The sequence below is a fragment of the Halichoerus grypus genome, chromosome 10, assembly GCF_964656455.1.
Source record: "Halichoerus grypus chromosome 10, mHalGry1.hap1.1, whole genome shotgun sequence".
Taxonomy (NCBI): Eukaryota; Metazoa; Chordata; class Mammalia; order Carnivora; family Phocidae; genus Halichoerus; species Halichoerus grypus.
This window is the reverse complement of record NC_135721.1, coordinates 76,088,043-76,103,692: the sequence shown is the minus strand read 5'-3', so window position 1 is coordinate 76,103,692 and position 15,650 is coordinate 76,088,043. Positions and strand designations below refer to the sequence as shown.

At 43.6% G+C, this 15,650-nt stretch overlaps 1 protein-coding gene across 1 annotated transcript in view; it reads right to left on the bottom strand.

The window, feature by feature from the left end:
- VWA3B (von Willebrand factor A domain containing 3B) overlaps positions 1 to 15,650 on the bottom strand; it is a 221,656-nt gene that overhangs the window by 120,368 nt on the left and 85,638 nt on the right. The window contains exons 9-10 of the mRNA XM_078057455.1: positions 8,181 to 8,377; positions 553 to 707 (exon numbers count right to left, since the gene is read on the bottom strand). Coding sequence (XP_077913581.1) covers positions 553 to 707; positions 8,181 to 8,377 — 352 coding nt within the window. The remainder of the gene's footprint in view (positions 1 to 552; positions 708 to 8,180; positions 8,378 to 15,650) is intronic.

The window sequence follows — 15,650 nt, the reverse complement described above, 5'->3', positions numbered from 1 at the left end:
CTGTATGGAGAAAAAATCCACTGAAACCAAAAGCTGGTTCTTTGAAAAGATTAATAAAATGGATAACCTCCAGCAGACTGAAAATAAAGATGACATCAGTTACTCACATCAGTTCTATGTACATGTGAAGAAATTGAATACATAGTTTAAAACCTCCCCACAAAGAAAAATTACAGGCCCAGATGGCCTCAGTGATGAATTCTACAAACATTTAAGGGAGAGATGGTACCAACTCTCCACAAAGACTTCTGTAAAACAGAAGAGGGGAGAGAATTTCCCAACAACCCCTGACACTTGGGGGGTGGAGAGGGACAAAGAGACCTGGCAGGGACCAAGTGGAGTGTCTTTTAAACAACATCCTTTTTCCCAGGCCTGAAACATCCCTCTTTATTGTTAACAACAAGGCCACCAGCAAGGCATCAATCAGATGGCAACCCTGACTTAGCAAGGTTAATTGGCTGTTTCTCGTGGTTAAGCTTTTACGAAGAGGTCAAGCAGATTTGAATTTCAAGAGAGACTAAACCACTTGTACCCTCCTGCAAATATACCAACCTCCTCTGAATCTGGGCAAGGACTGGGTGGATTCTCTCGCTGTACCATGTACACTTCTCCTTGGTAATGCAGACGTGGACCAAGCTCCCATCCTTCCAGGGAGCATGAACAAATCTACTGCAGTATTTCGCATGGACTGTCTTCTTGTTGGTCTCCTAAGGAAAAGACAAAGGATAGAAGCCACTCAGACCATTCAAAGTCATCTCCAGATGGTACCCCATCTTGTCTTATTTATACAGCTCTTAGCACTCACTCCCATGGTAAAATCATTCAACTGCTCGTTCAACAAAACATGCACTGGGGCCTGCTCTATGTGGAGCCCTGTGCCAGATGTCATGCATGATGGTCAGAAAGACATGTGCAATCCCATCTGGGCCCCAGAGAAGATGTTTCCAGCAGGGAAACACACACACACACAGAGAAAGTTAGCAAGGCAGAGTATAGACGCTGGGTTGAGACAATAATAACTGGGCAATCTGGCAAAGAAGAAAGCATCCTCACAGACTAGAGGGTCAGGAGGACTACCTAGAGGAGGTGGGACTTGAGATTCACATAAAACATCTTTCCATTGTTACTTCCAGCTCCAAATGAAGGAAAGTAGCCAAGAACCCCCATTCCACACCTAGCACCCTCTACTGGCACATACAAAACTGGTCTGAGGACAATGGCTTCCCAAACAGAGAGCTCACCCAACCAATTTATGAATTTATCAAGAACGACTCCATGCCACCAGCAGCAAAATCTTGTAGGCAGCAGCAATACAATCCATAAACAAAGACCAAAATTCCTGCCTTCATGGAGCTCACACTACAGGGGAAGAGCTAGATAATAAACAATTACACAGCAGGTCAGACGATGACAAATTCTATGGAAGAGAATGGAGAACAGGGGATGGGAGGATGAAGAAGCTAAAACCTGAAAAAAGAAAGCCATAAAGAGAAGAAGAAATACGAACAGAGACCAGCAGGAACAAGGAGTGTGGCCATACGGAGGTCTGGGGGGAAGTCTGAGGACAAAGCAAAGGCAAAAGCCCTGAGGTAAGAGTAAGAGTCTGCCTAGCATGTCTGTAGAATTTTAGGAAGGCTGGTGTAGTTGAAACAGAGTGAGCTAGGGGAAGGAGTAAGATGAAGCCAGAGCAGTATGAGGAGGGCCAGAAGCAGACTCCATAAAGTCCACTAGCTAATGGAAGTGACTCTAGCTTCTCTGAGTGAAAAAGGAACTACCCAAGGGCTTTAACATGAGAAGTGACACATTTTTTAAAATTAAGATATGATTGACATATAACATTATATTACATATACAATATGATTTGATATATGCATACAGTACAAAATGATTACCACAATAAATTTAGGTAACACTATCACACAGTTATAAATTTTTTTCTTGTGATAATCTATTTTAAGATCTACCCTCTTAGACAAATGACATAATTTATAGTTTTAAGTTTTATTTATTATTTTAAAAATTAATTTATAAAAATATCATTTTAAAGGATACTGTGGTAGGGCGCTTGGGTGGCTCAGTCATCTAAGTGTCCGACTCTCAGTTTTAGCTCAGGTCTTGAGCTCAGGGTCATGAGTTCAAGCCCTGCATTGGGCTCCATGTGAGGCATCGAGCTGACTTAATAAATAAATAAACAAGTAAAGGATACTGTGGTTACTCTGTTGAGAATAGACAGTAGAGAGTCAAGGGCAGAAGCAGGGAGTCAGGAAATCAGTTAGGTGGCATGGACCAGGGGTAGTATTGAAAGTGGTGAGAAGTGGTCAGATTCTGAATTACAGACATGTTATAAAGATAGAACTAACAGCATTTAATGAGAGGTCCGATGTGGATATGAGAGAAAAGAGAGGACTTAAGGAATGACTCTCTGGTTTTCAGCCCAGATAACTATAAAAATTGAGGTGCAATGAATTGATGGGAGGAAGATTATGGAAAAGTAGCCTTGAAGGGGAAGATCTGGACCTGTGTCTGATGTGCTAGGTTCAAGGTGCCTATCAGATATCCTAGTGACATGGCAAGTAGTCAGGAGGAAAGGAGGGAAGGACTCAGGGCTGGATATTCAAATGTAGAAGTCACCCGCATGCACACAGTATTAAAAGCCACAGGACTAGATGAGATCATGTAGAGAATGGTTACAGAGAGAGAAGGTCCGAGGACTGCACCTTGAGGCCCTTCAGCATTTAGAGGCTGGAGACATGGGAAAGAAGAAACAAAGAACATTGACAAAGAATAGTCAGTAGGAGGAAAACAGGACAGTGTGTACTCTGCAAGCAAAAGAAGTTCAAGGAAGTAACTAACTATATCAATGTTGATAGTAGGTCAAGTAAGAGCGAGACTGAGAACTGACCCCTGGATTTAGCAATTCAGGTATCCCTGGAAAGAGTGGGTTTTGGTGGAGAGGGGGCCTTGCCCAATTGGAGTGCATTCATGAAGGCATAGGAAAACTGCAAAACTGGAGAAAGGGAATGTATAAAACTCCTGAGGAGTTGAATTCTAAAGAGGAGCAGAGGAATGAGGCAAATGATGTAAAACTAGAGATAAATATGGGGGTCAAAAAATTGTTTTTGGGGGGCGCCTGGGCGGCTCAGTCGTTAAGCATCTGCCTTCAGCTCAGGTCATGATCCCAGGGTCCTGGGATTGAGCCCTGCGTCGGGCTCCCTGCTCTGCGGGAAGCCTGCTTCTTCTCCCTCTCCCTCTGCCGCTCCCCCTGCTTGTGTTCCCGCTCTCGCCGTCTCTCTCTCTGTCAAATAAATAAATAAAATCTTTTTAAGAAATTGTTTTGTTTTTTGGGTTTTTTTTTTTGTAGAGAGAGAGAGAATGCAAGCAGGGAGCAGGGGAGGGACAGAGGGAGAGAGGGAGTGAGAATCTCAAGCAGCTCCAAGCCCAGGGCTCCATTGCATGACCCTGAGATCATGACCTCAGTGAAAATTAAGAGTTGGATGCTTAACCGACTGAGCCACCCAGGTGCCCCAAAAAACTGTATTTTTAAGATGTGAGGAAGAACACTATGTTTGTGTGCTGATGGGAAAGATCCAGAAATGAGAACAATATTGATGATACAGAAAGGGGGAGAATGAGTAAACACGGAATAGGGATCAGTGCACACACTGAGGGGCTGGCCTTAAACAAAAGTAAGGACAATTCAGCTATCCTAGAAAAAATAAGGTGGAACATATAGGTGCAAATGTTGGGGGATTTGTAGATATGAGGTGGATGCTTATGGATGTTCACGCCAATGTTCAGTGAAATGGGAAGCAAGGGTCACTTGCTGAGAGTGAGCAAAGAGGAGAAGATATTTGAAGTTTGAGGAGAAAAGAGTAGACCTCTTGGAGAATGAGCATCTGAGTGGTTTGGAAAAGCACAGAAGGACTGGTGGCAGCAAAAGAGATCCATGTGAAGTTAGAGGTCAGGAATTTAAAGGGAAGCCAGGCACCATGGCTGGGTGCTTTTCTCTGATTTCTTCTAATGCAGTCATCTGTGCATCTATAAGGCAGGAAAGGCTGAGAGTTGAATTTAACCAGGGTTGGGGTTTCATAGATGAGCGCAATAATGTAAGAGAGGAAAAGTAGTTGAGCATGTATGAGAGGGACAAAAGGATAGAGAGAACAGAGAACAAGGAGTAGAAACAACAAAATGTATAATCCCAGTGGGGTTGAAAGATTGGAATCAGGGTAGTAGAGGAAATGACCTTTAAAGAAGAGGTCAAAAAGTGGTACCTTCGGAATTGATTATGTGGGTTATGATGGCAGCGTTATTTGTAATGACAAGGTCAAGGGGATGCCCACAGCAGGAGTGGTAGAGAGGGGGTGTAGGAGGAAGTCACTGAAGAGGAGGTCAGAGAAATGAAAGGTCAGGGTGTGGGAAGGGTCATTTTCATGGGATTGACATTAAAAACAGCTGGAGCTAGGGACAGCAAGCCAGAAGCTATAATCTTCAATTACTGATGGGGGTGACCTGGGGCTCAGAAGATGTCAGCCTCAGGAGGTGCTATGGGTGGTACATTCTGATGACATGGGAAGGGGGAGGGAGAATGATCAAGAAACAGCAATGAGGAATGAGGAAACAGCAATGAGGATCCATAAGCATCCACCTCATATCTACAAATCCCCCAACATTTGCACCTATATGTTCCACCTTATTTTTTCTAGGATGGCTGAATTGTCCTTACTTTTGTTTAAGGCCAGCCCCTCAGTGTGTGCACTGATCCCTATTCCGCATTTACTCATTCTCCCCCTTTCTATATGAGGAATGAGGAGGGAGAATGATCAAGAAACAGCAATGAGGAACCCACCTCTCCTGCCCACAGGTCCAAGGCAAATAGGAGCGAAACCAGGGTCCTCAAGAGAGAACCCAGACAAGCAGGCGAAGGGAACACTGCAGGGCACTTGCTATCGTGGGTGTACTGACGACTTCTAGTGCCAGAGGGCACAGTGGAGGGAATTTAGGGGGCAAGAGGGTTGGAGGGGGCTCAAAGAAGGGATGTCAGAGCCACACAAGGATGAGAATTGAGAGATCTGTGGTGACTGATGTGAACAGGGTTGCAGGGCATGATGAGATCGGTCTTGATGTTCCCAAGACAGGCACCAGGGAAACCACATCTCAGGCACAACACAAGGATGGAAGGAGAAAGAGTCTTCTCTCTTGTTCCTACCATGTTCTTGTCACATGAGAGTCTCCCTATTCTCCACGCCGTCACGTGGCCTTTTCCAATTGTGTCTTATGCGCTCCCAGATGAAAACACACCAGACCATACGTTACGTGAATACGGGTGTCAGACAACAAAGTGTCAGGATGGGAAAAGCGCAGTGTGAGGGCCAGCAGATAGGAGTTCAAACCCTGCCATCTCATGGCCTAACCTCTCAGAGGCCCTATGACTTTGTCTTCTTGTGTGTGCTATTAGAGCACAAATACCCACCTTATGTATAAAGCACATGGGCATTCTATAAATGCTCATTTCTGATTCACAATGTTTGCAATTTAAAAAAAAAAAAAAAAAAGGAAGGTAACATGTACCAGGCATCTCCTAAGTGCCAGGCACTGTGCTCAGACATGCATTTTTTAACTTGGACTTTACACCACTCATTTTACAGATGTGGAGAGTAAGACTCAAACAGTTAATTTATTTGCTCAACATCTCATAATTAGTAACTGGAGAAGTAGCATTTACACCCAGGTCTTCTTATTCCAAATCCAGAGCACACAGCCTGACACCTAGTGAAAGCTCAATAAATTTCTATTAGAGGAATAAATGGTGAGACTAGAGTGGGTTTGTGAACATCAAGGCTGCCTTGTGCACAAGCAGCATAAGCACTTATGAATGCAATGTGACTTAAGGGGTGCCCCAAATATCAACTTACTAGACTTTGCCTGAAATCCTCTAATTGGAAATGCATTTTTGTCTCCTCCTCATACCTGCTCATCCCTCTTAGAAACACCACATAGCAAGGCCTTTTTAGTCACTTATTTCTCAGCATAAACAAGGTACCTGGATCCATCCCTACAAACCAGTTTTTAGAGTTACAAGTTTGAGGGATCTGGAGGAACCCTAAATAATCAACTTATTTCACAGCTTCAGTTATTCCCTACCTCACACACATCGCAAATTTAGGTATAAATCCAGTTTCTGATCTGTAGCCCCAAATACTGAAAATAAAATTGTCCCTTTTTCATCAATATTTGTGAATGAAGATAGCGGTACTGTATACTTCTCAACTTCTACTATATTATTTTTTAGCACAAGAAATTTGAAGTAAAATTCCCCATTTATAAGCCACACTCTTCAAACTGTCCCTGTTAAGATTTCATTCAAAAGCATGAAGAATAAGGAGAAATCAGTTTTAGAGATGGGCTTGAACATACCACATCATCACCAGGTCTCGCAGTAAGCTACGTTTAAATTGACAGGGATTGATATTTTTAAATATTCAGGGCCTAATGTATTTTAAAAATGAAAATCTAGTTACATACGATTTCCTGAACTAATAACATTACTGAATAATGACTACAAAATCAGAAAACTGTGCTGGGGGAGGGAACCCACAAATGAGATTTCCCTGCAACATGGCAATTACTCTGCATCCTGGTATATGAGACAGGAAACAAGTCTTCCATCAGTTCTGCATTTTTCTTTTTCTTTTCATTTTCTTTTTATTTATTTATTTATTTATTTATTTATTTATTTAGAAGGAGAGAGAGAATGCAAGTGGCAGAGGGAGAGGGAGCAAGAGAGAGAATCTTAAGCAGGCTCCATACTCAGAGTGGAGTCCAAAGCAGGGCTCAATCTCATGACCCGGGTTTGATGATCATGATCATCAATGATCATGACCTGAGTCAAAATCAAGAGTCAGACACTTAACCAACTGAGCCACCCAAGCACCCCAATTCTGCATTTTTCTCATCCAATTTTTACATTTTCCTCCTTGCAGTTCACTGTAAACACACGGCAATATGAGGGATAAAACACTACATCATTTGGCTGATGGAGCCCCCAAGGAAGGAGCCCTTCCTCAGGAGGACCTATTGAACCCAGTGGCCAGCCAGCCTAAGGAGTGGCAAAGAGAGTGGGGTCTCACCTCTGTAGAACTGACAGACACCTCAGTGGTGACACTGAATTGGAGCCTTGGAGGACACATAAAGTGACAGTTTATCAGAGGACCTTGATTTCCTCTCCAGTTCTCCTCTGGGCTGCTCTTACTGGCACATCTGCTCTGTTGCTCACATTTTGGTTTTCACTTCACAGTGTGGACCTGGGCCTTTACTACCTTCTAAAAGGGTTTTCCTTCAATTTTACAATTTTGGAATATTTACTTTATACTGATTTTGTTTCATATCGTGATACTTTTTAGTCTTTCTGTAATTCTAAACTTGCGATAATCTTCTGAGTACTGTCTACAAATCAATGTTTCTCAGAGTATGGCCTCTGTACCAGCAGCTTCAGCATCATCTGGGCCCCACCTCAAACCCACTGACTCACTCATGCTAAAGTTTAGGAGCCACTCATTCATTATCCTTCACTTGTGAGCCAGAGTCAGGCACTTTGAGAAGATGTATTCCTTCCAGACCCGTTCACGCAACAGAACTATACCTTTCAAGAGTTTTAAATATACACCCTTCCAGTGCTATGATCCTTTAGAGGATTTGATTTTGTATTTACTGGGAAACCACTAGATGCTGGCTGGTAGTCACTAGACTAATGCATCTTTAAGAGAGTGACAATACAAGAGGACCATAGAGATGCCTGCTTCGGGCATCTTCACCAGCAGTTTCTCTCTTCCGTTCAATATGGGGAAACAAAGGGCTTCTCTTTTGAAAAGGCTGAATAATTCTGAGACCCATAATGCCTGAATTTCTACAAACCCAGCTCCTGGCTTATGTATGATTATTGTATAATCCACTTATATTCAGAAACCATTCCCAGACTTGGTCTCCACTCCCACAAGTACCATTCAGAGAAGTGCAAGGTGGGAAACACAAGGGTATCTTCCTTCAGGAAAACCCAAGCTGGTTTCCCTCCATGCTGCCTCTCAACCTTGGTTCCTGCCCTGGGTTCTGATCTGGGGGAGGACTTACCCACCCAAGACATCAAGGGAAGCCCACAGCCCGGCCCAGGAGTTCACTTCACTCACCGCACTAGTCTGCACGGACTCATCCTCTGGTTTGGCTTTCACATCAACAACTCCATCAGCATGGCGGAAGCAGCAGTCAGCAAGGACGTCATAAAAGGTCAGCTTCTGGGCTTTCAAACCATATTTCTGAAGCCACTTCTTGGAGTCCCAGGTGTCCTCTAGGTCTGACTCATTCTTGACAGAGGTTGTTCCTGATTCTATTTTTGGAATTACAGTTCATCAGTGCCATTCATATTCTATAAGCCATTTGTCCTGCACCCTCAACTTAATATTTACCAAGCTGGAACATGTTCTTTGTCAGATCACATTCATTTCAGGAAGCATGCTTTCCAAACCAGGACTGGCAAAGAATTAGTTCACAAGACCGGAAGGCAGGAATCTGCTGCTTTTCATCTCACTTCCTTCTCTACCTAAGTTGCCTACCCCATGTGTCTGTGGAGATGGCTGACAGACCAAGGGCATGTGTCAGGAGAGCATTAAACTTGGGGTCAGGGGGCGCCTGGGTGGCTCAGCCGGTTAAGTGGCTGCCTTCGGCTCGGGTCATGATCCCAGGGTCCTGGGATCAAGCCCCGCATCGGGCTCCCTGCTCTGCGGGAAGCCTGCTTCTCCCTCTCCCTCTGCCTGTCTCTCTGCCTACTTGTTCTCTCTCTCTCTCTGTCAGATAAATAAAATAAAATCTTTAAAAAAATAAAAAAATAAAAAAATAATAAACTTGGGGTCAGAAGCTTTGGGTTCAAGTCACGGGCTCTACCACTTATGGCTTGGCTAAGTTGCTCAAACTTGGGTGAGTCACAGCACTTAACCTCTCTGAGCTTCAGCAGAATTCTTTACCTGCAGATCGAAGATAGCATCTGCTTGGCCTTCCTAAGTGTGCTGAAGCAATTCAATGAGAAAAGTCATGTGAAAGTGCTTTGTGGTGAGTGGGGACGAGAATTAGGGGCATCTGGCTTGTGTTGAGGTAGAAGTCAGTCAACCAGAGAAGGCTGGCAGGCTCCCTCCCAGGAGCTCCACTGTTAGCTTTGGTGAATTTATTCTGATTCAGAGCCTGGCCCTCAACTCAGCAGGCTCAGAAACCTCCTATAGTCAGCTAGAGCACCTAGAGCTGTATCTATAACTCACCTTAGCTCAGGTTAAAGTACAACCCAGAATGCTAATTGCCCAAATATTCCCAGCCTTCAACACGTTCCCTTGGTGTTTTCCCAAGGTTATCTATGCTCTTTAAGTGGTGGGGGAGGTGCTCTGTTAGCTGAGCAGAACACCATACAACAGAAAAGTATTCATCTAGGTGGCTCAAACCACTAGTGCCACCTAAAGGAGACAGGAGTATCTGGGGGTGGGCACAGAGGAGGGGGTGAGCAAACCTAAAGCTGAGAAGGAGGCACTGGTGTCTGGAGCGGGCTTACACTGGCCCATGGGAGCTAACTGTACACTTCTCCTCCCAACCCCATGCTCCCCGGTAGCACATTGGTAGGGTAAAATTGACCATGCTGGGAGAATTTACAGAATCTGGAAATCAGAGCTTTTTTATTCCAGCGAGTGGACTGGCAAACATTTATCTGAATGCCACTGGAAGGAAGGCAGAAAGGACCCTGAGCTTTTAGTCCCATTGAAACCAGCAGAGCTCCAGGAGGACCAGCAGGGGGTGCTGGGCAAAGAGATGGTTTTTTTTTTTTATAACATGTACTACTGCATATTAGGTCTACCAGCCCTACAAAGTTTAATTTCACTTAGATAAGTGGTTCTCAACTCTGCACACTGGAATTCTCTGAATTTTTTTTTTTTAAGATTTTTTTCATTTATTTACTTGACAGAGAGAGACACAGCGAGAGAGAGAACACAAGCAGGGGGAGCGAGAGAGGGAGAAGCAGGCTTCCTGCAGAGCAGGGAGCCCGACGCGGGGCTCAATCCCAGGACCCTGGGATCATGACCTGAGCTGAAGGCAGACGCTTAACGACTGAGCCACCCAGGTGCCCCTCTCTGAATTTTTTAAATACTGATGTCTGGGCCTTACCCATTTTTTTTTAAATGGTCTGGATATTGAGATTTTTCAAAGCTTCTTGGGTGATTATACTGTGCAACCAAGCTTTGCAACTACAGCAATATGGAAAGAGCTTTCTAAATTATGATTTGGTGATCCCATCAGTTATGCTTCTACAAGATACAGATTCAAGATTCAATTTTACTTTTAATAAAAAAGGAGCACTCAATATTAGGGAAACAAAAACACTACCCATAACCCATTATTATATTTAAGGGGATATAAAATCAGCATAGGATTTGAAGAAATAAAACACTTTAGAGTCAACTATTTCTCAATAGTATGTAAAGGATCTGCCAAGTAATGCTACATGTAAGCCATGTCCTCAGATTTTAATAGAACACCTTTCAAATAATGCACTCAAACCTACTAGAGCTAAAACTTCTGAAAGAAGCTTGCTTTTGGCTTTTGAACTTTAAACCAGCCTGGCATCAAAAGCCCCTTTGCGCACTGTCCCCAGTTACCAGCAGTTGGTTTCTATGTGATTCACAAAGCCTCTTCTTACCCTGTATAGGGAGCTCAAATCAGAGGCTCCCCAGAGCTTCTGATCCCTGAGGTTCTCCTGCATGTTCTCCTGCATCACAAGGAAACAGCAAAGAGAACAGAGCCATTTTTGTCAGCGGGATCAGCCTCCTTGGAAAAACCCTTTGAGTGACTATTTTTCCTCAATTATTGTTAATTACATTCTAAGCCTTTGTCTCTTCTTTCTTCCGACTTTATTCTCCTCCCTTCTCTCCGATTAACAGGTGTAGTAGGAAATAAAATTTGTATTCAATTATGTCCACAGCAACACACAAATTAGCACATGTTTCTGCTCTGTTTTGGGGGTTGCCTTCTTTTAAAAAGACAAGAGCCTTTCCTCAATGATAAATTCAAGCTTACCACAGAAGGACTTCCTAAAAAACACATCAAACCAATTCTAACAAGGGATTATTCTAAAGAACCAGAGACTAACTTTTGACTCCTAGCTTCACCCAGGACTAGACAGCACAGTCACCCTGGGGGCATGATTGAGTTTCCCAATTACTCTCTGAAAAGGGGACTCAAGGAAAACCCCAAAGCAACTTGAACTTCATAAAGGAAAGAAGGGGCAGCCAAGCATGCAAAAACAAAGAGCCTAGGTGCTCCGAAGCTGAAGAGAGGAGAGAAAGGGGGAAATCTTCCCACTTTCAGTGCTAATTACACCAATTAGTGGCTGAGCCTCATCTTCCCCAGGTGGGGAGGGTAAGGGCGTTATCCACTCCTTACAGTCACTTACTAAAGAGTTCTTTCCATACCCTTGCAGTTACCTTAATTAAAAGTGTTACATAAATCCTCACCCACAGAACCCAGTAAAATACTTTCATTTATGACAGAGATGAAAGCTCACAGCTCATCCTATACCATGTGAGAGATTGCTAAAGATTTTCTCTCGTTACTCGCAGGAGAAGCACATAGCGGATCACCTCTATGCCACAGAATTAATGTGTCTGGTTGTCTCCATTCTACGTGTCGATCTCAAAACATGTTTTAATGAGCAAGACCTACTGGCCAATGCTTTTGAAACATAACTGCTATAGCCAGGGCCACAGCAAAAAGATAAACTGGGCACTGTTTCCTGTGCCCACTCCTCCCCTCAAGGTGTCATTCCCCAGTGGCTCATGGCCATCAAGGACTTATCACCGTAACTGCCCTCCCCATGGCGACAGTTAATCTAATGTGTGAACTTGGCTGGGCCACAGTACCCATCTATTTGGTCAAAGATTATTCAAGATATTTCTGTGAAGGTAATTTTAGGTGAGATTAACATTTAAATCAGTAGACTTTGGGTAAAACAGATTACCCTCCATATCATGAGAGGCCCTCCTCCATCCCCTGAGGAAGAGGGGATTGTGACAGCAGACTGCCTTGGGACCTGAAATGCAACAGCAGCTCATGAAGGCTGGTTGGCCTGACCTGCAGTGTTTGGACTTGGTAGTTTCCACACTCATGTGAGCCAATTCCTTAAATATCTCAATCTCTGTCTCAACCTCTCTCCCTCTTTGTATACACACGCACACCCCCTGTTGGTTCTGTTTCTCAGAAGAACCTTGATTAATATGCTCCTCCTCCCCCACTGAAGATTGCTTGTCCAGCACCACATTCCTGCCATGTTAGGTCCTTGTGCCTTTCAAGGGAACCATCAGCTAATGAATACACCAGAGCTCTAGATCTGGAACCGACCTCAGAGAGCATCAAGTTCAATGTTTCTCATGCTGTGGTCCACAAACACTACTTCTCCTGCATGTCAGTGTCTATTATTAGCCAGAAAGACAGTTTCTTGGCAAAAAGTTTGGGGAGCTTGAAAATAAACAGTTTCAACAGGTTCTTTCTCACAGGGCTTGTCTGAGGAATCAGCAGTGGGACTCACCATGGGTAAGAGGCATAAATAGTATTTCCTAAGGTTATATAGTCCCAGAACCTTTCTGCATAGAATATTTGGGAAGGCTTATATTTGACAGACCACAGTTTGGTACACACTTTCCAACATCCCTGTTATCACGAGTGTCATGAGACACTAAGCCAACACTTGGCTGCCCCACGGAAAGTGGCATGGCAAGGACACTGTGAAGTATTTGAAAAAGAAAGGTTCAGAAGAAGCTGAAAGTGATGTCCAATGGAAAGAAGGAAAGGATGGGGGACAGGAAGGGAGGGAAGGAAGGAAGGATGGGGAACAGGGATGGAGGGAGGGAGGGAAGGAAGGAAGGGAGGGAGGGAGGGACGGAGGGAGGGAGGGAGGGACGGATCAAGGACAGCTAGGAGGGAGAGAGAAAGGTGGCAACTGTTAGGACAAGAAATCCAGCTGCTTGCCTGTCAGACAAGTGAGTCGGCTCAGCAGACAGCACCTGTTGGGCCAAGGGTTGTCTGCAGGTGAGACAATGAAGCCCACTGGGGTGGGCACCCAGAAGATGTGTTGATAGCGTGGCTCAGGAGAGCAACCTGTCTCTGAGCAGTCATGCACTTTGTTCACTATACTTGCTGACTGACTGATACTTTCTGTTCATCTACAGTTGTGAAAGCACCATGTGCCGAGCATATTTGCCTGGCACTGCACAGAAGCCTAGAAAGGGGAGGAAGGGAGGCAGGGGAAGAGAATGGTAACCCACCAATATTCTGCAGAACTGACTTGCTAGGCAGGTTTGGGTAACTGTTCTCTGGAGTGCCCCAGGGGTTATACACGTGAGGGCTGAGGAACAAGAAGATGCAGTGATGTGCCTGAAGTCACATCTCTAATATGACACTAAGTCAAATGGGCAGTTGTAGAGTCAGTCCTGAGTGGACTAGCGTACAATGGGAAAGAATTCGGATGAATTTTAGGCCCTTTCTCCCCTGGAATACCATGAAATGATTTTTACTTCTTCCTTTAATGCTTGTAAAAATCAAAGCAAAATCTCTGTGGAAAAGGATTCCATGGCTTACCCAGCTTGTTTGTAAACCAGTGGAAAAAAGGATTCCAACCCTGAGTGTCTCTAATTCCTATAATCTCAGTAGGAAAAGGAAATTGAACAAAGGCAGACATAAAGACGGAAAAGCACCAACAGTAGACAGGAGGTAGGAGAGGAGCTAACATCATCTCAAAGACAGTGTTCCACATTTCTCTTACTTACTCTTCTGCCTAATTCTGAAAGAAGGAAACTGAAAAAAAAATTTGCTTTACACGTGGGCTGTGAATGAGGCAGCTGCAGGAAGAAAGTTTAAACTCCAAGGTCTGCAACTGGCTATTGATAAATAAGGAGCAACAGCCAGTGACAGACGTGCATGGAAGCTGAGAAGAAACCATTGGCAGAGCACACATTCCAAGCGAAGAATCGCAAAAGCCACATTTTAATGTGTCTGCATCTACAATGACATTTAAAATAAACTCAAAATAGTTGAGGATCACCGACATAGGCAACAAATTATGTCTGGCAACTATTTCTTTAAAAATGGTGTGACGTGTCAAGATAAACCAATTCAAGATGCTTGGTATAAAGTGGAAAAACCAAGATTAAGAATTGAGAAGGGGACTGATTGGGGGAGTTTGGGAACTTTAGATTGAGAACATGAGGGTCACATGGTAATGAGAATGGGAACCGTTAAGCAGAGTTGGGATACTGGGATGAAACCAACAGAGAAATCTGAATCTGCTTCCCTTGGGAAATTAAAATAGTGCCACTTTTTTTGATCCTGTGTCACCAATGCCAAGGTTTGGGGGTTTTTTAATTGTTAGTCAGCCTATTTATTTCATGTATTCTTTAAAACCTTGTTTGTTGGGGGCGCCTGGGTGGCTCAGTCGTTAAGTGTCTGCCTTCGGCTCAGGTCATGATCCCAGGGTCCTGGGATCGAGCCCCACATCGGGCTCCCTGCTCGGCGGGAAGCCTCCTTCTCCCTCTCCCACTCCCCCTGCTTGTGTTCCCTCTCTAGCTGTCTCTATGTCTGTCAAATAAATAAATAAAATCTTTAAAAAAAAAAAAAAAAAAAACCTTGTTTGTTGAAACTGAGGGTTCTAGAGGGGAGGGGGGTGGGGGGATGGGCTAGCCCAGTGATGGGTATTAAAGAGGGCACGTATTGAATGGAGCACTGGGTGTTATATGCAAACAATGAATCATGGAACACTACATCAAAAACTAATGATGTAATGTATGGTGATTAACATAACATAATAAAATAAAAAAAATAACCTTGTTTGTTGAGATAAAATTCATATACTATGAAACTAACATTTTTAAAGTACACAATTTAGTAGTTTTTAGTTTATTTACACAGCTGTGCAACCATCATCAATGTTTAATTCCAGCACATCTTCCTCACCCCACAAAGAAACCCTATACTCATTAGAAGTCACTTCCCATTTCCCTTCCTCTCTCCCCACCATGAGTTTACTCTATGGATTTGTCAATTTGGACACTTCATGTAAATGGCATCATACACACTGTGGCCTTTTATGTCTGGCTTGTTTCAATTAACATAATGCTTTCAAAGCTAATCTATGCTGTAGCATGTATCAATACCACATAACTTATGGCTGCATAATATTCCATTGTAGAGGGGCGCCTGAGTGGCTCAGTTGGTTGAGCATCTGCCTTTGGCTCGGGTCATGATCCCAGGGTGCTCAGTGGGAAGCCTGCTTCTCCCTCTCCCACTCCCCCTGCTTGTGTTCCCTCTCTCGCTGTCTCTCTCTCTGTCAAATAAGTAAAATGTGTTCCCTTTCTCACTGTCTCTCTGTCAAATAAGTAAAAAAAAGTTTTTCCATTGTAGGGATATGCTACATTTGCTTATCTATTAATCAGTTAAGACACTTAAGTTGTTTCTACTTTTTGGTTTTTTGGCTGTTATGATGCTATGAACATTCATGTACAAGTTTTTGTGTGAACATATGTTTTCTTAAGGCCTTTTTAAAATTTAAGTATAATTAATATATGGTGTTATATGAG